Source organism: Zootoca vivipara, chromosome 4 (assembly GCF_965207765.1).
Source record: "Zootoca vivipara chromosome 4, rZooViv2.hap1.1, whole genome shotgun sequence".
In the NCBI taxonomy this organism is placed as follows: Eukaryota; Metazoa; Chordata; class Lepidosauria; order Squamata; family Lacertidae; genus Zootoca; species Zootoca vivipara.
The window spans coordinates 46681812-46708213 of record NC_142587.1 but is presented as its reverse complement, the minus strand read 5'-3'; the positions used below and the strand labels follow the sequence as shown (position 1 = coordinate 46708213).

At 40.5% G+C, this 26402-nt stretch overlaps 1 protein-coding gene across 5 annotated transcripts in view; it reads left to right on the top strand.

The window, feature by feature from the left end:
• The window catches only part of CASK (calcium/calmodulin dependent serine protein kinase), a 121964-nt gene that overhangs the window by 11487 nt on the left and 84075 nt on the right, over window positions 1-26402 (top strand). For all 5 annotated transcript variants that reach the window (XM_035116666.3, XM_035116665.3, XM_035116664.3 and 2 more), the window contains one exon: window positions 21392-21504. In XM_035116666.3, coding sequence (XP_034972557.1) covers window positions 21392-21504 — 113 coding nt within the window. The remainder of the gene's footprint in view (window positions 1-21391; window positions 21505-26402) is intronic.

Sequence of the window (26402 nt, the reverse complement as noted above, 5' to 3'; positions counted from 1 at the left end):
GCTTAGAGTGGGCAAGCCAATCCATTCCTGTTACCAGATTTTAAAAGAGTTTTGAATGAATTATTGGAATGGTGCTAGCAGTGATTCAACTTCTTGGTAGCATTACCTTGTATCTTGCAGCCAAATCGTGCTATAATCTCCTTCTCAAGCTGTTGTAGAATACTTTCTTCTACAGAGGTAACCTCTTGATGTTGCCTAAAAACCAAGTCTTCCCTGTGGCTTTAAATTTTGCTCCAACAACAAATGTCAGGATAATATATTGCTGAATCCCAATAATACTTGAAAAATGACTACTGCAATGGTTTTCTATGTGACATAGCCCTAGGAGACAGTTACAAAGCTAGATTTATTACAGAATTTTATAACCTGGCTTCCTGGAGGACAGACACATATTATACCAATGTTTTGTAGCATCTGCATTAGCTTTGGATATAGCACAGTAGGCACAACTGAAGGGCTTTGTATCAAATGGTGATTTTACATTAATGGAAAGTACTTCTGTTCACACACCTAATTTTAACTGATCCGCTCAACCATCTATTGAAGCTCTCTTTGCTGTATCCCACATTGCTTTGGTGGATACAGGAAAATCAGTAAAAAAAACAGGTGCCCCACTTTACATGAGCATAAGTGCTTTTCCATCAGTGATCTGGGTTTTCTGGAAAAGTATGAATTGGAAAAAATTCCTATGGAAATTAAGCTAATTCTGATGAAAAAAATGTGGTGTTCTAGAGCAGTCTTTCTTGACCTTCTGCCCCTAGATGTTGTTGGACTACAACTCCTGTCATTCCTAGCCAGCATGGCCAATGGTCAGGGATGATAGGAATTGTAGTTCAAGAATATCTGGGGACCCAAGGTTGAGAAAGGCTGTTCTAGAGAGTTATCTAATTTGTCATTTTTATATAGTAAATAAAGCTAAAGACTTTGATATTGCTAAGTTCGCCCAATGTTGTAGTTTTAATTGGCTTCCATTCATTGTTGTTGTTGTTGTTTAGTCATTTAGTCATGTCCGACTCTTCGTGACCCCATGGACCAGAGCATGCCAGGCACTCCTGTCTTGCACTGCCTCCCGCAGTTTGGTCAGACTCATGTTGGTAGCTTCGAGAACACTGTCCAACCATCTCGTCCTCTGTTGTCTCCTTCTCCTTGTGCCCTCCATCTTTCCCAACATCAGGGTCTTTTCCAGAGAGTCTTCTCTTCTCATGAGGTGGCCAAAGTATTGGAGCCTCAGCTTCAGGATCTGTCCTTCCAGTGAGCATTCAGGGCTGATTTCCTTAAGAATGGATCTTCTTGCAGTCCATGGAACTCTCAAGAGTCTCCTCCAGCATCATAATTCAAAAGCATCAATTCTTCCATTAATAGTTGTTAATAAACTTACAAAAATATTTCCACAGAAAAAGAAAGCTTTCATTTGGCTTTATTTTCTGCCCATCTCACTTTTCCTCACTAATGCAAAGCAAACTTTGAAAACAATCCAATGTGCTCATTTTAAACTATGGTTAGGCTAGTGGTTCTCAAACAGTGTGGCACACCACATTGGTGTGGCAGGAGATGATGGCAAGTATGGCAGGAAGATTCAAGAACAATCAGAGAGGCATTTTAACATTTCAGTATAGTATAGTATAAAAAATGGGTTGGGATGGGGATATACAACCAAAAACAGCATCCATGCCTCTCTTTGAGAGCATTGGCTATTATTCTACAGTTCTCTGTGACATTTTGTGTGAACAGGGATTTTCAACTCTGACAAATAGGAATAATCAGAAAAGAGAAAGGCTTCTTTGTGTTTATGAGGAGATGAGTTAGTTTGTCTCAAATTAGACCGAATATAAATGAGATTACTTGGCATAAGCAAATTCACACCTCTCATTGAGTTTGTATATATACTTAAGGTACATATGTAAGAGGCTTGTTTATAATTACATTTTGGGAATTATTCATGTTCTTATGTAGCTAGGAGTTGTTCCTTTTTGTTTTCCAATGTATTTCTTGTTACTAAAAAAATTGGTGTGGCATGAAAAAAGATTATTCTGCAAGTGTGACCCACAGAACAAAGTTTAAGAACTTTTTCTTGTATGTTCTGTTGCTGCTTAACAGGTTTGCTCAGCCTCAGAAGTAGTTCTGTATCTTTTAAAAGAAATGTAATATATTTTTATTTGGATCTGTTATGAGCTGGGGATTATTATTTTAAGATAATTTATTAGGCCTAAAAATTAAAAGTTTTTTTCTGTTGACTTGTTATCTGGCTTTTAAATAAATTTACATATTCTGTAACCAAGCATATAAAGTAATGCCCTTTTATTTTACATGACTCTCTTAGATGTGAATCCTATTTTCAGCATTCTGCAGTGGCACATTCAGAAACTGATCTTCTATATCAAGAGTATTGAAGCTCTGTCACCTATTTCTGTTTGGCCGCCTGTTGAACTTCCAAGCCAGGACTTGGCTTCTCTCTTTTTTGGCATTCCACACTATCTTTATTGCAAGTGTCCTGGCAAAATTCATTTGTCCAGAGCCAGCTAATTGGTGAGATACATTTTCCAGATATCTGCAGAATGATGATCAAGTTCATCGTTACTTTTAGATATTCCCCTCACCCAGGCTCTTAGTTGCGTTCTCCTGAGATGAGATTGAGTAAGCTGCTGAAGATCCTACCACTATGTATAATGTAGTATCCTGGTTCTTTAAAAAGGAAAGGCTGGGCATAGGAGGGCATTGTTGTAATCTTTGGATGAAGGGTGGTATAGACATTTAATAAGAATAATAAGAATAAATTTATAATGGGCTCACTCTCTTCACTTGGTCAAGAAAACTTAGCTTCAATTGTGTGTGTGTGTGTGTGTGTGTGTGTGTGTGTGTGTGTGATTGTGAGAGTATACACAGCCACTGAATAGTAGTACTCAATATTGTATGTTAATGTGCAGTATAAGCTACTGTAATTATTAATGATGTGTGTGTGGAGTAGTTAATAGTGTGCTCTGATAGGTGAAGTATTGGCCTTAGACTTAAGAGACCAGGATTCACATCCCTACAGATATGAAGCTTGCTTCTGCAGATTCTCAATCTGTGGTTTAAGGTGCCTCACAGGATTGTTGTTAGGATAAATTGGATTAACCCCATATGTTATGCCCTGAGCTCTCTGGGGGGAGGGTGAACTATGAATATAAAAAGTAAATTGCCACCTTTAAATGTCCACACACATTTTAGTTATTTTCTGTTTTACATGTTTTCTGGATAGTTATAAAGTTCCCAGGTTTTTATTTTGTAATAAAGGCAAGCAGTTGATTTTATCACATCAGCAATCCAGAGCTCTTAATCAGGCATTACTCAAACATTAAGAATACATAAGAGCTACAGCCTCAGCCTTGATCCAACTGGCCATACAATGTTATGCAACTTTTCATTTATATCCATTTCAGTTCACCTGATGTGCTTTACAACCTAAAATAATGTTTTATAGGCAAAATACGAAAGAGAGAAGGGGGAAGGCAAATACTGATATTGATTGTGTACAATGCTACATAAAGGTCAAAGGTGGAATGGCCCAGTGCAGGAGATGATTCTGGAAGAGGAGCAGCCAAATAGCTGTCAGTCCCAGCCAGGCTAGTAGGTGAGGTCTTGTTCTCCCACAGAAATTGCTGGTTGAAATTACTGCTGATGGACAGCCTTTTTAGAATCACCAACTTTATTCTGCAGTCCTCTGCCTAAACTGACTGATTATGATTATATCCCATATTTTCTAAAAGTCAATATAGTTTTAATGTTATCTGCCCCCCCTTTTTTTTGTAAAAATGTACATTGACTGAGCTGCTCATTCAATACATAGTTTTCACTGTGAAATTGTTAATCTGCTTCCTCTAGGACAGAACTTTCCAAACTGTGTGTTGCAACACATTAGTATGTTGGCTTCAGTGTGGAGGTATGTCACGTCATGCTGGACCAACCAGCCAATTTCCAGTTTTTTTACCTGAGGAAAATTACTATTTCCCCTCCGCTGAAGCAACTGAAGCCTCTCTGGTGCAGAGCGGCACACCCCTTTCCTTCCCAGCCTGATTGTCTCTACCAGCTGCACCACAGTGCACTCTGCCCTTGCTGTGCCTCCTTCGGGTGTTGCCGGGTGGGTTCTGGTGTGTAAGAGGGAGGGGAGAGCAGCAAGGGCATACAGGCGGCGGAGAGCCCATTTAGCACCAGCCTTGCCCTGCACACCTTTCGATAGGCAGCAAACAGGCAGGTGATCTGTGCTGCCAGCTCCAGCGGCCTTTATTCCTGCAAACATCTACGGGTTGATTTAAAGATCTGACAGTTTTGAACCTTTTTAACACTTTCCTCCCTTGAAATCGGCCCTTTTGCAAATGACTTGCTCCCTGGCTGAACTTGATGGTTGCAAAGAAATGAGATTCCATATCTGCATCCTCCCTTGAAGTCCAGCCCCCACCCCCTCTACTCTCTGAAAAGCAGCAACAAATCCTCTCCTTTTTGGGAATTATTTACTCACCTTTCCTCCAAATTTACCAACCCCCCTCCCAACAATACTACTACTGTACTAGGAAATCCCAAAGCCATTTTTTAAAAATTTCTCCCCAGAATAGCTAGAACAGAATAGTAAGGTGTTAGTATTTACATCCCCAAAAAAAAACTCCCCCCAAAAAACCTGGGCCTCTCTAGGCAATAGGGCAGTTTCTAGGTTTAACCCTTGGAGCACCTCACGAGAGAGAGAGAGAGAGAGAGAGAGAGAGAGAGAGAGAGAGAGAGAGAGAGAGAGAGAGAGGGGAGACAACTTATTTCCAGGTTTGCAGCAAGAAAAGCAAAACACACAACTCTGTGCTTTATTCTTCCAGCACAAAAGCAGGCACGGCTGCAATCCCAGTAGCAAGGCTGCTGGGGCGGCAGCGTGGGGACATGGCAGCCGCTTGATCCCAGGCTAGGATCGAGGGGCACGTACGGTAGTTACCATATGCCTTTCTCGTGGTGCCCTCCCCAGATCCAAACCTTGCAAGGCAGCTCAGGGAGGATGGTATGGGGATGCAGCAACCGCCCTGAAACCTCTGGGTGTAGGACGGTATTTAAATTCAATAAATAATAATTATAATAAAATTATGTGTCTTTCAATCAGGGTGCATGGCTGTCACGTCCCCACACCATCCTCCCCAAGTGGCCTTACAAGGCCTGGATCCAGGGATGGTGGTGTGAGGAGGCTGCAACAGCAATGTGGCAGGGGGCTGAGTGCACACACCCTCACTCTGGACAGCTTGCAGACGTGCCCTGCCAGTGGAGATTGCCTCTGGTTGCAAAATGATGCATGTCTAAAAAGTGTGTCACCCAACATGAAAAGTTTGGAAAGCACTGCTCTAGGAGGTACTACAGTCATACTCATGTTGCGTCCGCTCCAGGTTATGTGTTTCCATGTTGCGTCCTGCAGCAACCCGGAAGTACTGGAACAGGTTACTTCCAGGTTTCACCGCATGCACAGAAATGCTAAATTGTGCCGTGTGTGTGTGCGCAGACGCAGCACTTTGGCTTGCGTCAGTTCTGTGTTACGGACGGGCCTCTGGAATGGATCCCGTCCATAACACAAGATTCCACTGTAATGGTTTAGGTAGTCTGTGATTGGAATCATTATATTGTACAAGGTAGTTTCAAAAGCAATAGCTGTGCTATCCTATGCAGGAAAAGCATGCTTAGTGTTCAAAATATAGTATACCAAGTTCTGGGAGTATGAGATGCCATTGAAATGGTACCAAAATCGTTGACAATTTTCATATCCTTGGCTATACCCTTATGATTCCTGACTGCAGAAGACCAAGGAGCCTTTTTATAAGATAATGTAAAGTAATTTTCTTTAGTTGTTTCATGTGTTACTTCCTTAATTTTATGATTCTATGATGGTCTTAACTTTTAAATGGGTAGTGTAATGCACTCTGTGGGGCTGCCTATCAGGTAAGCCATAGGTCAGCAACGTCTGGCCCGTGGGCCAGATGCGGCCCACGAAGGCCGTTTATCCAGCCCATGGGCCGCCCGTGATCCGAGCCGCCCGCTCAGCAAGTCCCCCGCGCGCTGCACTAAACCGGCACAGCGCGGCGCAGGGACTCGCCGAGCGGCGCCAGAAATGGCACCTGCTCAGACGCTGGAAATCGCGTCTACACAGCCACAGAAGTTATTTCCGACGCTGCAGACATGCACAGAAGCCATTTCCGGCGTTCCTGACATGGGCAGTGTGGCAACTGAAATGGCTTCTGCGCATGTCCGGCGCACAGATGATAGTCCGTGAGAATTCTCTGGCCCATGTTGCCGATGCCTGAGGTAAGCATTCCTACATGATATGTGAAAGAAGTTATGTAGCAATGCTTTTTTTGGAGGCATCTCAGTATCAAGTGTAATATGTAGTTTCACTCTATGGTTCCCTATGCCTTTTCCCTCTTTATTCTCTTTCTACAGCTTAATGAATCTTACAGTATGAATGGACAGATTCCAGGCTTGTAGAATCACCTCACTGTGGGTGAAGAACTGGTGGCTTTGTTTAGAGCATGTTGTGTTGTCTTCCTTTTTTGCTCCCCATCTCTGCAAAGTATCAGGAGGTATAACATTCAAAACCACAATTGTATTATAGAAAACTACTGCCACTGTTTACTGTTGTATTTAGCCACTGTTTAATGTTGCATTTAGTGCTGAGTGTTTAATATTTACATTATCATTAGAATATGTATTTAAATTGTACTTTGGCCTGATGTTTGACAAATGTATATGCATCCTACCCCCTGCCAGTAATGATGATGATGATGATGATGATGATGATGATGATGATATTACAGCATTGGAGGGAGGCAGCAATGTGACATCAGCTCCAGGTTTTGAAGTTGTAAATATTGGCAAACACAGTAGCTACATTTAGGAAATGCTGCTTATAGCATATAATGTAGACAGACTTCTTTGTCCCAAGTGTCTCCAGTAATAGAGTGGCAGAGCAAGCATAAGAAAAACTGAAATCTAGCCAGTAAATAAGCAATTCAGTGTCTGAAGTGTTTTTATCTCAGTATTTTGATACAGTAGATCGCTCCATTGTGACTCTGACAATTCCAGAAATTGTCCAATTTCCAGTCTGTTGGAATGTCAGGTGAGCCAGAGTTAACAGTTCTTAATCACACACACAGCTGCTTTAGGATAATTTTGAGGTTGTTCTGGAATCTAACTGGATTTTTGTAAAGCTCTCCTGCAAAGATTTGTACAGGAAACTCAAGGAGTCTTCAACTTTTCTAACACTCAAAATTGAAATCTGTTATTTTTCTACTCTGGTAAGTGATTGCTACAAGCACCTGTTGAATAGTGCCTATGGCATTTCTAGGTTTAACTGGTGCAACTTCTTTTCTGCAGTACTCTATGATATTGTGAACTTTATTTGTTGCCTCTTAAAAAAATAGACAAGGTATCCTTCTAGCTCATTCCACTAACCTTTACAAGGAAGAAAAGGCAAGCCCCTCCTAACACTTCCTGAATTTCTTTTGTTTTAGTTTTGAAATTAATTTACATCTATGCATCAGAATATAACTCTTTCCTAATTGCTTAGGAAGGAGACTCAGCAAATGATTATTCACTTAAGGAAAGACATAACAATATCAGTGCTTTATACCAACTCCTGTTTTAGTTGCTGTGCTTGACCTAATGCTTTAAACAGCTTGGATAACAAGATAGCTATGAAAGTGCCTCATCCTGTTTCGTCAATAACTTTCAATGGTTTATATCCTGCATTTCAACATAAAGATATCCATGGTAGTCAATACCATAGTCTGAAGGTTGTCTCAGATTTGCCAGCAGCTTCCAAGCAAGTGCCTTAGGTATGTGGAGGAGCTCTGACTAGCTTACAGCTTATACTGATTTGCCATTTGTGAGTATTTATACTGATTTATACTGATTTGCCATTTGTGTGAGTGTGGCCTGTCCCCAAGGCCATTGATAGTCTTCTGAGGCAGCTGCCAGCAAGTATTAATTAGCCATCAAATTCACTGAGAACTCTTAACGCCATTCTGTGAACTGCATTTGGAGCAAGTAAAAGCACACAGATCTCCTTGGTGGTTGTGCCACAATTTATAAAGCAACTTCCTTTGTATATGTTGGCTTGGAGGGCAGGGACACAGTGGTGCTATTGACTTAAGAATTCCAGTCCTTTTCCAGGTATTTTGTCTAGTAGACTATCAGTTTTGAGTATATGCATCTGGTATTGGGATATTGAGATAGGAGAGGTATTCTGGTCACCCTGCTGCCCACTACCTAACAGAATTCTTACCCAAGCTAGCAGAGGAAGTCTGGGTGGATTGGGTGTTCCCTCTCCAACCAGTGCAGATTGACTTGAACACTCATACCAAAGCCCACTTAGCAGTGGGTGCTCTGGCTTTTATCTGGCATGATTACCTTGGGTGTACAGTATTGTTTATATTTATTTATATAAAATGTAGCCCATCTTTCCACCTGCCAAAAGGATTCCAAGGTGACTAACAATAAGACAAAATTTATACACCACAAACAAGCATTTTATTTTCTAAAATTCCTTCAGTAGCACCTTAAAGACCAACTAAGTTTTTATTTTGGTATGAGCTTTCGTGTGCATGCACACTTCAGAGAGAGAGAGAGAGGACTTCATGGGTGATGATGATGTAACATGGGTGGGAAGCCTTAGCTCGCCATATGTTTTGTTTTGTTTTCATTTCATTTCATTTTTATTTGAAAACAAAAAGCTTACAGCCACAATCAATCAACATGTTTCCAATTACATATATCATTTGGCTTTTATATCACATTCTTAAAGGTTCTTAATAATTCTTCAGATACCACCTTCTACTTCTACATACTCGGACCTCGGCTTTCATTGCAGGTGCTCTGGCTATTCAAACTGCTGTTCTTCAAAGGTTTGATATTTTGCACCAGGTAGGATGACAATGATTTATAGCAGGATTCCCCAACTTGGGTCTCCAGCTGTTTTTGGACCACAATTCCCATCATTCACCCATTGGTCTTGCTAGCTAGGGATGATGGGAGTTGTAGTCCAACAAGTTTGGTAACCCAAGTTTGGGAAACCCTGATCTATAGGTAGGGAACGTTTACCATACCTAGAAGTATGGTTAGACTGGCAAAATGCTGTGTTTCTCCCATTGCTATATGGTTGTGCACTTCTATAGTTGAAAGACCGTTCTTTAATAGAAGTATTCAGAGCTGAGGGACAGTGCAACCAGCAGCTGACATGCAATGTGTATTCAGAGAGCATCTGAGAATCATTGAAGCATCAGAAGTTGGTTGCACAGTTCAGGTTGAGTTCTTTTAAAGAGGAGTAGCAGTTGTTAATTAAATTTAATAAAAATGATAACTCTTTGGTTACATCTTAAAGACATACATACACTTTGACAAGGGAGAAAAACATGTACTGTATTATTTTTAATGAGATGTTTGATAAAGAAGGACAACAAAAATTCTCAACTCAGAATGCTGAACTACTCAGTGGCTGGTTGCAATAGCTACAGAGAAAAGAAAATCTATGAGAAGGCATTTATCATTATTGATTCTGAGATCAAAAGTCCTTCAATTTAAGAAGACCTAACTACAAATTCATTCATGCAGTGAAAACTATGAAAGCTGTAAGCTAATGCATTTGCCATAAGTCCTCTCCACAAATGCAATAAACAGATTCAACAGTCTCACATATTGTGTCCATTTACAACTTCCAGTCTTCCACTGGAAAAAGTAAGCAGTATTTCTAAAATCTCTTCCTAGTTGCAGATTTGTGCCTCAATGTTTTTCATGACATTCAATGTTTTCTTATTTCTTATTAATTTTGTATACCGCCTTTTATTCGTAGATCTCGGGAGGTTCACAACATAAAAATACAAGAAAAGCACACTAAATACACACTAAAAACAAGAACAAAAAACCCACCCACAATACCACCCTCCCCGCCCCCACTCTCTCCCACAAACACATTTTAAAGGGTATAGGAATGTTTTCGCCTGGCGCCTAAAGGTGCATAATGAAGGCACCAGTCAAACCTCCCAGAGAGAATTCCACAAATGGGGAGCCACTGCAGAAAAGGCCTGCTTATGTCGCCGCCCTCCAGACCTCTTGTGGAGGAGGCATATGACGGAGGGTCTCAGATGATGATGGAAGGATTTGGGTAGATTCATATGGAGAGAGGCGGTCCTTGAGGTACTGCGGTCCTGAACCATTTAAGGCTTTATAGGAAAATCAGCACTGTGAATTGGGCCTGGAAATTAACTGGCTGTCAGTGCAGTTGGGCCAGGATCGGTGTAATATGCTCAAAACGTCTTGTTCCAGTGTGCAACCTGACCACTGAATTCTGCACCAGGTGAAGTTTCCAAACCATCTTCAGAGGTAGCAAAGCATCCAGAAGTACCCCCAACCTTCATACCTGCTGCTTCAGAGGGAGTGTAACCCCATCAAGAGCAGGCAACTTCCCATCCATCCTGTCTAGGGCACCATCCGCTGACAGTGCTTCAGTCTTATCTGAATTGAGCTTCCGTTTGTTGGTTCTCATCCAGTACACTACCGAGGCAAGTCCAGCTGACTCCAGCACATCCACTGCCACACCTGCAGATGTAAAGGAAAAGTAGAGCTATGTGTCATCAGCATATTGCGGATATCAGGACAGTACCTGTCTGTTTCCCCTATGTTTCTCCTTTAGTTGCAGGTTATTATTATTGTATTTCCTTTACTATTTTTTGTTAAGAGCTTCCCAGAGTGGCTAGGGCAAACCAGTCAGATGGGCAGCATATAAATATTTTATTATTATTATTATTCATTAAAGAAAATGGTGTCGCCATATTGGTTTGTGGTTTCTCCTATTCTTTTTACAGTTTAGATTGTAATTTCAGTTTAATGTTGCTTGAAGTCTGGTACACCACTGTAATAGTGCAAGTGTGTGGAGCAGAGTGATGACTCATAGTGCTGGTATTGACCTATGAAGCCTTACATGGCTCAGGACCTTAAGGATCGCCTCTCTCAGACTTAGACCCTGTGCTTGTCATCTGAGGCTCTCCTCTGTGTCCCCTTTCCTAGAGTGTTTGGAAGTTGGCAACAAGAGAGCGGGCCTTTTCTGTGGTGGCTTCCTAATTGTAGCATGCTTGCCTCAGCGAAGCCCACCTGGTGGTTTTGGTTTTGTTTGGTTTTTTGGCGGCGGGTGGGGTGGGGTGGGGAGAATTGGGGTTGGGTGAAGTGCAGCAACAAATATTGATGTGCCTAATGCTAATCCCACTCCCCAAAACTTTACAGTGTTAAAGGAACCATTTGCAACTTACCAGTAAACTAGGAATTGCCGAAGGGTTTGGGGGGTCCTGGGCAGGAGAGTCATTTGTGGTCCATTAAAGTTATAAAAGCAAGTCAGGCATAACATTTCACTTAATTTTATACATGAAGCTTCAGTGAAAGTATGGATAAGTTTACAAAATACATTTTTTGTTGTCAATTTTTATTACAAATGGAGTGGATAATACATTCTATCAACATTATATGGTAAATACATACAGTAGATATAAGACATAAACAAAAAGAAGCAAGCCCTTACCGCCATATGTAATGCTCTTACATAAACAAAAATAAGGTGGAGGGGAGGACCTAAAAAGCATATGGTATGATTTTATGGTAAGAGGAACATATGATGAATTGGTGATAGCCTGTTCACTGATAAATAATGGTACAGTGATTAAGTGATTTAAGAGTCAATGTTCTGTTACCCTGTTTAATTAAATGAACTTTTTTGATACTTATTTGAAGCAAAATCCTCAATCAAATCACTGTTATTCAAACCTCTGCTAGTTTTATGTTCAATTGAAATCAGTACAAATCCTGCTGGGTGTTCTTGTGACATAGAAGAGCACATATCATTTATTATTATTATTTATCAATTTGAACTTTGAAATTATCCATTTGATGGGTAGGTTGACAAAAGTATGGGTTATCCTACTGATTCTGCATAAAAACGTACAAGATTGGTGAGATAAGATAAGGCAAGCTTTCATGTTTCACAACAACCTTCATCAAACAAGTATTCTGAACAAAGAGTCAATGCTTTGACTAGTAATTGTAAAAATAGTATTCAGATTTCTTTAAAATAGACAATGCTCACCCTAAAGCTTTGTTTCATTGTGATGTAATCTATGAAAGTTACAGACTAGGGAAATTTTTGGAGAAAAAATGTTTGCTTATCGGTTGAAATAGATTTCTGAGAGATAATGCATGAGCTCTTATTAAGACAATGGAATTGCAAAGCTGTAAAAAATCTTTACTGGCATCCTTACTTGTATATGTATGTAGTTTAGGATCTTTTGTAAGGCGTAAAATTCCATCTGCTGACTCTCTCTGCTGCTTGCTTTGTTCAGTGAACACTGACTTTGGTTGTTAACAGTACTTATCAAGAATAGTTTCTCCTAGTTTTCTTCACTATAATTTCTTAGCAGTAGGTTGTCTGACTTCAGATCACATTCTTTGCCAATATACTGCTATATGAATCCTGTCACTATCATAGAATTCTGTAGGAAAGTCATTACTGATGACAATTCCTGCTTGGAATGAAAGAAAATTGAGTAGCCCTCGTTTGCAGGTTTGCATAAATTTGTAGAAACCATTTTCCAATAATGGCTGTTAACCAGCTTTCTGCAACACCTCTTTCATGAACCATGACCGCTATATAAGTGCATAAAATGCATATCAAACTGTAAGTATTGGGATGTTTCAATAAGAGTAAACATAATAATAGACTCCTAGAACTGTAGAGTTGGAAGGGACCACGAGGATCATCTAGTTCAGGCATCCCCAAACTTCGGCCCTCCAGATGTTTTGGACTACGATTCCCATCTTCCCCGACCACTGGTCCTGTTAGGGACCCTGCTAGGGATCATGGGAGTTGTAGGCCAAAACATCTGGAGGGCCGCAGTTTGGGGATGCCTGATCTAGTTCAACCGCCTGCAGTGCAGGAATCTTTTGCCCAATGTGGGGCTCAAACTCATGACACTGAGATTAAGAGTCTCATGTTCTACCAACTGACAATGCTGTTGTAATATAAATAGAAAAGAATAAGGAGCCGTGAATGTGCACTTCAAAACGAGCTTTGGGCCACCACAAATGAGCTCCAGGTCTAGCAGTCCAGGAGAGTGTCCTCTAGTGTCCTCTATGAGATTACACTGAAACATACCTGGCCCAGTGTTTTGTTTTGGCGTGGGATGCTCTAATTCCTTATTCTGATCTACAGAGATACAGAACAATTAAATCAAGAACGAATAGATTAAAAAACAGTTTCTATCCAAGAGCTATAACCATCTTAAATCCTGTAACCAAATAATATGATATTGGGGAGTTGTGATGGGTGTGTACATTTGTGTGTGTGGCTGTAATCGTGTTTTTGTTTTGTTTTTATGGGATGGCATTCAGTTTCGTTGTACTAGGTACAATGACAATAAAGTATCTATCTACATTGTAGCTGTCATTGGCATGGAGAAGCCATGCTTGATGGTGTCCGATGCCCAAATAGCTTCCCTAGATGGATGCCAACCATGTTATCTACTCATTTTTTTTTCATTCCAGACTATGACTTCTATGTCATCTAAACAGAAATTGCTGTCAGTAATTACTCTCCTCCAGAAGTCTATTAGAAGGACAGGAATATATAATGTGCCTAGAGTGATGTCACAGTTCTCTGAATGATGTCCAGTTGTAGTAGTCCATTCATAACAACAGCTACTTCACTAGCAGGAGTTTCATTCTTAGTGTACCACAATAGCTGAATCTAGTGGTTGGACTTCAGTGGAGGTTGCAGATGTCAAGATCAGTGTGGGCTCTGTAGAAAAAATTAACCATGACCATTTGTACATGGGAAAGGTGTCCACGTCATGGGTTACCTGGCTGTTGATGCCTTTCCAGAAGCAGAAACGAGTCACATGCTCACGGGCTCTTTTGACCATGTGTCACAAAAACCATGATGACTTCTTCACCAGGCTAATTACTCAGGACAAAACATGGGTCCATCATTATGACTCAGAATAAATCCTAGTCTAAACAATGGAACCACTCTGTCTCACCACCTCCAATATAGGCACGTGTTCAACTGTCAATGGGCAAGGTCATGCTCACAGTCTTTTGGGACCATCGCAGAGTAGCGATGATGGATTTCCTGGCAAAGGGTACCCCAATTACCGGGACATACTACACTTCACTGCTGCAGAAATTGCGGGAGGCCACCCAAATCGAGAGGCGTGGTATGCTGACCAAAGGTGTCTGCCTTCTGCAGGATAATGCCCCAGTTCATAACATGCATGTTGCTCAGACAGAAGCATGGTCCTGTGGCTATGAAATCCTTCCTCACCCCCCTTATTCTCCCAACCTCGCACCATCGACTTCTAACTCTTTCCAACCATGAATTTATTTTTGAAGGGCAAGCTTTTTCCAGACGATAAACTGCTGATTTCTGAGGTTAGGTTGTGGCTTCTGATGTAACCTGACGACTTCTACAGATGAGGTCTTCACAGCTACATAAAGCGATGGGAGATGTGTTTGACTCTTGCTGGTAGCTATGTAGAGAAGGACTAATAACTGTGCCCAGTTTCGTTTGTCTCAGTCCACGGGAAGTACATCAGGGGAAATCTTTAATGAACACCCCTCGTAGTTACACCTTTATCCTGCTTGTCATTCAGAATTCAAGGTTGGGAACATTGGGTTTCTGTATGGTTTCTCATCAAGGCATTGAGCAGATTCGGACTTTAGCAAAGTGGTTGCAACACGTGTGACTGGGTCAGTAGTGTATGTGCATGAATATAATATGCTTTTCTTTTTGCCTAGTTTATCCATTGAATCTTATTTTGTGGGCATTGTTTGAGTTTAATTCCTGTTGCAGCTACTACATTATTCAAACATGGTATTAGTCTTGGGTTATTGTAGGAGAGAAGAGATTCGCTTATTATTGCATTAGGAAATTGAGATCATTGATTGGCTTGTTTGCCTTTAGCATGCATATCATAAAGACTGCAACTTCTCTGGAGCTTACTAGTGGGTAAGCAATATGCATAGTTGACTGGATGATATATTTGATAATTTTGCTGGTAGTGCTGATAGTCACTTTGGCTTAATAACAAGCACTGAGAGAACTGTAGAGGAGTCTTGACTCCTGTTAATTTGTTAAACCTATTATGATTATTCAGGCTGAGAACGGGGGGGGGGGGACTTCAGTTTTTATTAATAACTTGTTGACAGGGTTTGATTTGTCTGTATCTCTGGCCTTATAACATAAGTCTAGAATCTGCTTTATCTGCATTTTAAAAAAACCACATGAGCACAATCCAACCCATTCCAGCCTGCAGCACCTGCAAGAAGGGGTCCACATAAGTTTGAATCAAGCTCTTTTCTCCCTCTGCCCCTTTCTCACCAATTCTCCCTTATATGGATAAACATCTCTCATATCTGGATCTACCCTGTTTCTCATATTTTAAGACATACCCATAAAATAAGCTATAGCAGGATTTTTAAGCATTCAAGGAATATAAGCCATACCCCGAAAATAAGACATAGTGATAGGTGCAGCAGCAATGCCGGCCGCGGCAGGAGGAGGAGGAAAAATATAAGACATCCCTTGAAAATAAGCCATAGTGTGTTTTTTTGAGGAAAAAAATAAATATAAGACGTGTCTTATAATATGAGAAACACGGTACTCTTCAAGTGAAGCCTTACTTGCATAATAGGTGATGATGACTAGCAGTATTGCTCCATTTGTTTATGCTTGCACACAGCAAGAACTGATGAGAGGGAGGAAAAGATTCTATTGAGGATCCTTTCCCACAAGTACAGTGGTGAGAACTTTATGCACAGGAGGAATTGAGTTGTGTTCCATGTCTCTAGACGCTTTAGGAAATCTTGTAAAATGTGTGAACAGATGTCAATTCCAGCAGGGCTTTCTGTAGTCTAAATAGGGCATTGCACAATTCTTCCTACTGTGCCATGTAGAGAAGAGCTGAGTTCCTTGATTCAGCTGGTCATTTGAATCTAGCTTTTTAGTTGTTTATTATTCACATTTCTACAGGCCAAATTTTATCCACTTTCATAGTATACATCTGTAGTGCAGCATTATTTATTTAACTTTTATTGGCAAAAAGGTACAGTTGAGTGATAGCATAATAAAGAGCTGGAAACTGTTCGTATTCTTAGACCACAGCAAACATTTGTAGGAACCATTAAACTGTTTGATTGCTTTAGTAATTGTTAGGCAAAGTGGGGGAATACCACTGAAGATTGAAAGACTTGAATGGTTGTGATAAAGAACAGCAAGCAGCATTGTGTATGCTGTGGGAGAAGAAAGTTGAATATCTCTTCAACTGCGACCAGGTAGGATCTGTGGGTGGGATGATGCATCTTTTTATTTTATTTTATTGCTTTGTTTTTATTTATTTTTTATTTATTTATTTGCTTTACTAGGTTTACATAACAAAAGCATAAGTTCATTCCATGTATCTTTACAATTTGCCTTTTTCCTTTCCCCCCAGTCCTCCCCCCTCCCTTCCCACCCTCTCCCCTGATCGGGACTTCCTTCTTCATATCTTTAACCATGTACACAGTCTGTTCATTCGTGCTTGTATATTTCTACCCAATTCCTATAACATGCGGGTGGGATGATGCATCTGAGCCTCATGAATACAAAATGCACTAATGTTTGTATGTCCTGTGCTCACGCTTATTCTGTTAGGTGGGTAACCTTTTGAGGTCTACAAAGTTTCCCATTGTGCACTTTTTTCTGCACTTGCTTAGAGATCAAAAGATGGTGTCTTGTTCTATTCTAGCTCTTGCTGCTCTCTGCAGGACAGAGTAGCAACTCCATGGTCCAGTGCCACATCAGGCCCAAGCCCCTAGTTAATCAGTGCCTTCCAAAGGTGGTACTGCTTCCCCTCCTCAATTTGCTTGGCACCATTGCTAGGTCAGAGGTGCTTAAGAAAGAGCACTCATTCTTGTTTCCTGAACAACCCCTAGTGCTGTGCAAGAGGAAGAAAGGATGCCTTTAGAAGGTATTCTCTGTAGCACTCAACAGATGTGCATGCTTAGAAGAAACACTGTGCTTACTCTTCACAGATCATTCTGTGGAGAACAAAATACTGTTCCTCCCATCTCACCCCCACCACAGAGCTCTGATGAGAGTGAGTGGAAACCCTGTCTTTTATTCTTCAGAGGTGGTTCTGTGAAGAGCAAAATACAGCATTTCCCCCAGCTGTGAACGGTGTTGTGTGCCTGTGTTCATGCTTCTGCCTGCATACCTGCATATGTGTGTATACATGTATGTATGAAACTGCCAGATGTGTGGATTTGTGTGTGTCGAGTCCATGTACACTAGGACTGGGCAATATCTGGGTTTTTTGTGATATATCACCAACTAACAATCACAGTATAGTGATATATTACAATGTCTGAAATAAGGAGGGGTGGCTGGGCTGTGGAGGGAGGGGAAGGGAGCAGGAGGAGCTACCAGGAGGAAGGAGGCACCCTGCTTATTCGGTCTCAGGCAGGCAGGTGAGCACCTTCTTAGGCTCTCTCTGTTGAGGCCATCACTCTTATTAAAAGAGCCTCACACAGTCCTTCCCAAGTCTTATATTTTCTGTGTGTGATCATTGCCTGACATGGCAGCTGGCTGGAGGGAAGGAGGAGCAACCAGGAGGAAGGGAGGAAGAAGGAGCCTGTTTGTTCCTATGAAGGCAGGCAGACAGGTGAGCACCTTCTTGGGCTCCCTCTGCTGCAATGGGTGAGCACCATGATATATTCCTACCTCAAAAAATTCGAAACTGTTATCACGATCTGAATCTTAAGCTGGTTTCAATGTATTGAAATACCACCCAGCCCTAATGTGCACAGGTGTGTGGTCCTCAGAGTAGTCCTTCCTTAAAGCTACTATCATGGATGTCCATCTGAAAAATTATTTAAAGTTGATCACAAGAGCAGTGTTTTCTTCTGGAAATGGTGTTATATGCATTAACTACTTCTAAATGTCAGTGATATCAAAATGTAGCTATTTTAGAACTGTTCCATCTTTAATAAACCCTAAAGTGTTCATTAAATTGCTTAATAAGCTTTATCTGACAATTGTTGTTTCCAGCTATATATAGCTCTAAAGCCAATCCTTTGGCAGTAGAATGTTTAACTAGCTTTGGGCTATAGAATGCTTAACAGGCTTTAAGGCTGATTTTATTTTTGCAAGAGCTTTAAGGCCACATACAGTGAATTTGCATTTCTCTTCCAATGAAACCATAAGAATTTTAGAAACCATAACAAAATTTTGCATATAGTTTAGAGCCCATGTTGCCTAAATCTAGAAACTAAATATATATCACAGTGTGTGTGTGTGTGTGTGTGTGTGTGTGTGTGTGTGTATATATATATATATATATATATATATATATATATATATATATATACAGACACACACACACACACACACACACACACACACACACGGTATATATATATATATATATATATATATATATATATATATATATATATATATATATACACACACACAGTGTGATATATATATCACAGTTCTGATATATATATATATATATATATATATATATATATATATATATATAGGTAAAGGGACCCCTGACCATTAGGTCCAGTCGTGACCGACTCTGGGGTTGCACGCTCATCTCACATTATTGGCTGAGGGAGCCGGCGTATAGCTTCCAGGTCATGTGGCCAGCATGACTAAGCCGCTTCTGGCAAACCAGAGCAGCACATGGAAATGCCGTTTACCTTCCCGCTGTAGCGGTTCCTATTTATCTACTTGCATTTTGGCGTGCTTTCGAACTGCTAGGTTGGCAGGAGCTGGGACCAAGCAACGGGAGCTCACCCCATTGCAGGGATTCGAACCGCCGACCTTCTGATCAGCAAGCCCTAGGCCAGGCATGTCAAACCTGCGGCCCTCCAGATGTTTTGGACTACAATTCCCATCTTCCCCAACCACTGGTCCTGCTAGCTAGGGATCATGGGAGTTGTAGGCCAAAACATCTGGAGGGTCGCAGGTTTGACATGCCTGCCCTAGGCTCAGTGGTTTAACCACAGCGCCATCTGGGTCCCATATATATATATATATATATATATATATATATATATATATATATATATACATACACACACACACACACACACACACACACACACACACACACAGTATATGTATATGTATGTGTGTGTGTGTATGTGTGTATATATATATATATATGATTCTGTAAATGAACTTTGAAGTTATACAGGATCACTTTATGGACTATCTTCCTTCACAGAAGTGAGACTTTTGTGGGAAGAAAGTACAGAATAAATGCACAAGTGTACCTTCATATGAGATGAGCAGTTACCTGGTATGTACAAGACGGCAAGCCAAGCATACTGAGACTACACAAGCATGTGGGATTTCTGAGACAGCCCCAGTCCCTTTTAGTGCTGTGCCATGCTTAGCATGTCATTCGAACTGGGACACACAGTTCAGTTCTCTCCTCACCAACCATAAGCTGCAGCCAAGGTTTGTTCTTGAGTGATTTAGCTAATGAAGTAGGGACAAAGTCCTTTGCTTCAACTATCCCAATATTCATTGGTTGTAATACTTCCAGGGGTCTCTTTTATTCAGATATATCTATACTGAAAGTTTTATATGTTGTTATTGTGACAGGTTAACATTAGCTAGATTTAAAGCATTTTTTTTTCTTTTGGCATCACCCAAAAAAAGCACAGAGCAGAATAAGAAAGTATGTTTTTATTATTTTACATTAAAAATCTGCATGAGATTAAATTGTAAACAGATGATCAGCCAAGTGATGTGAGTCCTTTGGCTTAATATTTTAAGATTTTGTTTGTAAGTAATACAATAACTCCTCTGAAGATTAATATAATAGAATAAAATTATATACACAAGTTCAGGTGATACTTCTGTGTTTCAAGTTAAAATACTTGCCGGGGGGAAGGAAAATACAAATATATTGCAATACAATAGTGTACTTGAAAATTGAGACATTTAAGTGAATGAAAGTTGGTGTGCACATTCAGAATAACATTTTGTGTTTCAGTTCTAAAGCCCAATTTAAGCCCCCAATTTGTTTTTGGGAGGGCAGGAGAGATATAAAATGCAATGTAATATCTGACTCCTATACCTGTTTTTAAAGTGAGGATAAGCAGCTTAGTAGACAGAGATATTAGAATGAAAGTTGACTCTATTTATTTATTTATTTATTTATTTGTTTGTTTGTTTGTTTGTTGGATTAGTATATTGCCCTTCATCCAACAATCACAACATAAAAATACAAAAATAAAGTACATAATACTTTATATGTGCTTCCAAGCAGGTATATGCCTGCTTCTGTATATGCCTACTCTTCATGGGCCACTTTTGGTATGTCTCATTTGGGGATAGCTCTACAGGTATAATTGAAAAGACTATTTGATTCTTACCTTGTAAAAGGGATTTCTGATGCCTGAAGTGATGTCTCACATAGCAGTCATATGTAACTGGTGCCCATGGCATTTCCTCAAAATATGCCCACTTGTCCAAAAAGGTTGGGTATAGAGTCATACCCAAAATATTTTTATTGTGTTCTATGCTGGTGTGAATTCCAGAAATGTAAGCTTTGGCAAAACTGACTAAAACCAATGTAATAACCATAAGTGGTAACTCTACTTACGAATAACTCTACTTACAAATGTTTCTACTTATGAACGGAGCTCCGCCCGCCATCTTGGATGTGGTTTAGATAGGATTTTTTCTACTTACGAAATTTTAGATAGGGTTGCTTCGACTTGCGAATTTTTTCTCCCAATGCATTCCTATGGGATTCGACTTACAATTTTTTTTTACTTACGAATGTGCATTCGGAATGCATTAAATTCATAAGTAGAGGTACCACTGTATTTTGAATGATGGATTTTTCCTGTATGGGTATCACTGTAAACCAGGGTTCCCCAAACTAAGGCCCGGGGGCCGGATGCGACCCAATCGCCTTCTAAATCCGGCCCGCAGACGGTCTGGGAATCAGCACGTTTTTACATGAGTAGAATGTGTCCTTTTATTTAAAATGCATCTCTGGGTTATTTGTGGGGCCTGCCTGGTGTTTTTACACGAGTAGAATGTGTCCTTTTATTTAAAATGCATCTCTGGGTTATTTGTGGGGCATAGGAATTTGTTCATTTTTTCCCCCCAAAATATAGTCCGGACCCCCACAAGATCTGAGGGACAGTGGAAAAGTTTGCTGACCCGTGCTGTAAACCTCTCAAAATTTCATGTTAGTAGTAGTTAATCAGATCAAAAAGGAAAACAAAGCTATGTGTGAACTATTTTGGAGCTTACACTCAATTAACTATGGGTTATCTTCTTTTTTAGGGGTCCATTCAGTGTTGTGCGACGATGTATCAACAGAGAGACGGGGCAACAGTTTGCTGTGAAGATTGTCGATGTAGCAAAGTTCACCTCAAGTCCAGGATTAAGTACAGAAGGTGAAAATCAGTGGTTATCCTTCCTTCCTTCCTTCCTTCCTTCCTTCCTTCCTTCCTTCCTTCCTTCCTTCCTTCCCTCCCTCCCTCCCTCCCTCCCTCCCTTTCCTTTCTTTTTGGTTGTACAGTATTTCACAACACACACACACACACACACACACACACACACACACGTAGCTCAGTTGGTTTTCATGTGGTGCTATTAAGGCCAAGGTTGTAGGTTTGATCCCTGTATGGGACAGCTGTATATTCCTGCATTGCAGAGGATTGGACTACTAGATGATTCTCAGGGTCCCTTCAATTCTACAATTCTATGATTCTATATCTCTAGTCTCCTCTTGCTATTTCTGTGGTCCAGGGGCTCAATGTAAACTTCAACAGTGTGCAGCAGCAATAACAAAGGCAAATGCTAGAAATAATTAGAAAGGAGACTGAAAATAAAACAGCTGACATTTAATGTCTTTATATCTACAGTGAAGCCACATTTGAAATCCTGTGTATAGTTCTGGTCAACCCATCTCAGTCAGGATATTGTTGACCTGGAAAAGATAAAGAAAAGTGCAGCAAGAATTAGGTAGTTGGAGCACCTTGTAAGGGAAGAGTGAAGTGTTTCCAGAAAAGGATGAAGTTTATAAAATTATTTATTGCACATAGAAAGAGAATCCAGCATTTTTTCTTGTTTTCCCATAATATTAGAGTATTGGGTCACCCATTGAATGATTAGCAATAGATTCTGGACAGATTAAAGTACTACTACAAAAATCACATAATTAATTTATGGTATTTGCTACCACAAGATGTAGTGATGGCTGCTGGTTTACATTTACAGTATTGTGGATACATCTGTCTGTGGTGACTAGTCACGATGGTTGTATGGAGCATGAGATGCACAATTTGCCATGAATGCCAATAGCTGGAGATCAAGAGCAAAGGAGTACAGTACTGTTGTCTTTATGCCCTGCTTGTAGGCTTTCTGGAAGCATCTGTTTGGCCACTAAGTAAAACGGGACGCTTGACTGAATGAAACTTTGGTCTGATTCAGAAGGGTTCTTCTTGAGTTCTTAAAAAAAAAGTTTGCATATTTTACCCAGTTATACAAGTGTATTTATAATCTACATATACTTTTGTATACTGAAGTTTTATTCTTCTGGAGTCTATAAAGCAGAAGCAATATTCAGGATAAAATAATAATCTTTATATTATATATTTCCTATTGCTCATATAGATCTATGGTGTCGGTTTTTATTATGAGACAGTATGCAAATATGTAAATATATTTGTTAAAATCCTGCCGTGTTAAACAGGCAAAGAAGAGGGAATCCAGCTCTGTTCCAGTGGTGTAAAACCTCCAGACCATAGTCTTAATTAGACCCACCAAGCCTCCTCATTGGCCTGCCTTCCTCATACCTGCTGTCTGGAGAGGGGGACAGGGTCTTTCTGGGATGTGTTTCCCCCTCTCCTGTTGTTGCTCTACTTCCTGTGTAGGGTTTGCTTGCTGTGGATGTGGGATCTGTCTATCAACCCCAGCAAACAATAGGAAAAGCATATGTGGCATGGCAAAGCAGTCACTGCCTTTGGCAGTTGCATGACAGAGGAAAGTAAAGAAAGTATGCTAAGCCTCATTGCTTAGTGTCTATGCTAGAGGCAACATCATATGTAGTCTGACAGACTACCACAGATCTTGCCAGGACATAGGACCCCTGCTTGGTTCACAGCCCCACAAGGAACATCTAGTAGTGTGCTGGTCATGGTCAGTGTTGAAGAAGATGAGGGTGAGTCTTCCTCATGGTTTGCATGAGATGGGCAGTTCCTTGGCCCCAATGATTGTACCTGCTGGAGAGGAATCTGCTGAGAAAAAGAATGGAAGGAAGAATGAGTGGTGCCACCTTAGTGTTCAGCTGTTGCTCATGCTTCAGTCACCACCACCACCACCTCATGGGGAGAGGGGTAGATTTCATTGACTGTGAATCACTTCCCCTCTGGGAGTTTCAGGACTTTGTATATGTTGTGACAGCTTGTTTTGCTCCATGTGGCTGTGATCCTACAGGGCAAGCTTGCTCATGAGTTAGGCCAGCAATGCTGATGGTTGGAGCAGAATACCTGGCTTTTGTCAACAGTGCTTAGTTAGCTCCACATGGGACTGCGTGCTTGTACTGTGTAGAAGATACTGCTTCTCACTGTTGTGCTGGGGGTGGAGGGAGAGTATGCTGTAGAAATACAGTTCAGACAACTGCTTGGCAGGGGGTTGGACTGGATGGCCCTTGTGGTCTCTTCCAACTCTATGATTCTATTATTCTATGATTCTAAGATAAGGCTATGCATATGTCAAAGGTGTTGGAGAGCAAACATGGAAGACTGCCACATCAGTTACATACTTAGTTGGTCTCTAAGGTGCTACTGGAAGGATTTTTTTATTTTGTTTTGACTAGGGCAGACCAACACGGCTACATAAATTACAGTTTGCAACAGATATTTGCCCTTCCCCTTTCTTGTCTATGTGGAGTGCTCTGTTCTGACACCCACCAGTTTGTGGAGTGAAGTGGTGGCTCTTGTTGGGTATTTGGGTCTAGAGTCCCAAGGCAAGGTACTGGTTAGAGATCTAGTAAGTTTTAGCAAATTGCTTACATTCCTATCTGTGTTTTGAAGAAAGGTTGTTTTATGCAAAGTGCTCCCTTTTCTTACAAATAGTTCCTGTCACCCTTGTGAGATCTATGTGTACATGACATGGATCCAGAGGGATGTAGCCCTATGTCACATGCCCTACTGTCATCTTTCTGTGTCGCATTCACATATACTGGTGGTGAGCTGTGAAAAGGTACTGAGATACACCATTCCTGTGCACATTAATGGCAACATGAGTTGCCACTGTGGAAGTGGCGATATTTGTAAGTTTCTCCTTCAATTGATTTTAATTGGAGAGAAATTGTTTGTACAAGGTCGAGCAGTGTGAAGTTGTGCCATTGGGTGCGTGCCTTCATGCCTTATCTGTTCCCAAAGGGTAGCCAACATGATGCCCTCCAAATATTTTGGACTTCAGCTCTCATGAGCTCCAGTCAGCATGGTCAATGGTAGAGAATGGTGGGCATTGTAGTTCAAAACATCTGGAGGACACCATGCTGGCTACCCTTTCCTTTTGGCTAACATTATTAGCTGTCTTCAAATATTTGATGAGCTGTTGTGCAGAAAATGGAGTGCACTTGTTTTCCATTGCTCAAGAGTGCAGGACTAGAATCAAATTGCAGGCAAATAATTTTCAGCAAAACAATAGGAAAACTTCCTTAACAGTACAAGTTGCTCAGCTATTGAGCAGATTGCCTCAGGAAGTGGTGGGCTCTCAATTGCTTGAGGTATTTAAGCATAGGCTAGATTGCCACCTAACAGGGATGTTGTAGTTGCAGCCTGCATTATAGTTCCTTCACTAAGCAGGATTTCAGACTTGATTACATCCAACACCCCTTCCAACTCAGTGATTCCTAGTGCATGTGTTCAGAGCAGGCAGAGCTATAGAGCTCCTTCCTCTGCCTTTTAATTATGTTGCTTTCCATCCACACCCATTTCCTGCCTTATTTGAATTACTTATGAGGATGCATCTCTCAAGGTCAAGTATCACATTTTGGCACCTTTTTCTGAGACCGCTTCCCAGTCTTCTGATTTTATGGAGATAGCAGGAATCACAAAACAGGAGAACGTAAAAACTGCCCATGTAATCAGTGATTAATTTTGGTCAGTGATAAGAGGAGAGGTGGTCATCTTCTTAAATTATTCTAGCTTTAAGTCACGGTTGGGGAGCACTTCTTTTGAACTAGGGCATTGCTAATTTTGACAGACAGAAGACTTCACTTCAAAACTACATGTGCCCACATACATAACTTTATTTTGTTTATCTGTCTGCTCCAACACATACAGCTATGTTCATGCACAGCCATTGTTCTTTAATCACATACCAGGCATTCATATCCATGTTCATTCACATGCCCCCCCCCCTTTCTACTAAGGAAGCAACAGTGGACAGTAACAAAGATGCTTCTGCTTCTCCACTAGAAACACAGAAGCAATAGTGGAAGCAAAGAAGATGAGAGAAGCTCCTAAACTGGACAATGGTTTATGAAATATTACTAGCAACAAGCGTTCTTAATTTATGTATTACATTTATATCCCACAGAAGTCAAGGCAGCACACAGCATTCCCCCTCTCTCCATTTTATCATCACAATAACTTTGTGAGGTAGGTCAGGCTGAGAGTTAGTGACTAGCTCAAGGTCACTCAGTGGAAATTGGAACCCTGGTCTCTCAAGTCTTAGTCCAGCTCTCTGACTACGGTACATCATACTGCCTCGGAATGAAGAATGTTTTTAGAGACTTAAATATAAATAGCCTACCGTTTTTAATCATCAAGTACTACATTTGATTTTATGCCTATTATGAGAATACAGATGAACAAATATTAAATAATGTCCTTTAGCAAGAGGAATCTTAGAGGCTGGCCATAATAATGTTTTCTCAGAAGTTCTCCTAATTCTACTAGAACTTAATTCAAAGTAAATGTGCACAGAATCAATCTCATTCAGATTCACAATGCTGTTGCTGTTAATGATTGTGGTATAAATCATATCCCCCATCACATTTTGAAAAATAAAAAGGCCTAATAGGTTTTTGCTTTTTGCTTTTAAAATATAATTACCTACGAAATTGATGCTTCATGGGGGAAAATGAGTATTATTTCATTGATCCTTCTCAATGGTGAAGCAGTCACTTTCCATATATGCATAACACATAAACGAGAGGAGGGAAATTATCAAAGTGTCCATGTAATGCAGGTATCTTGTAATGGAACAAAAATTGTATTAAATGCCTTGTAATGAATTCTGACAACTAGCAAATCTAGTATATGCAAAATTCTAT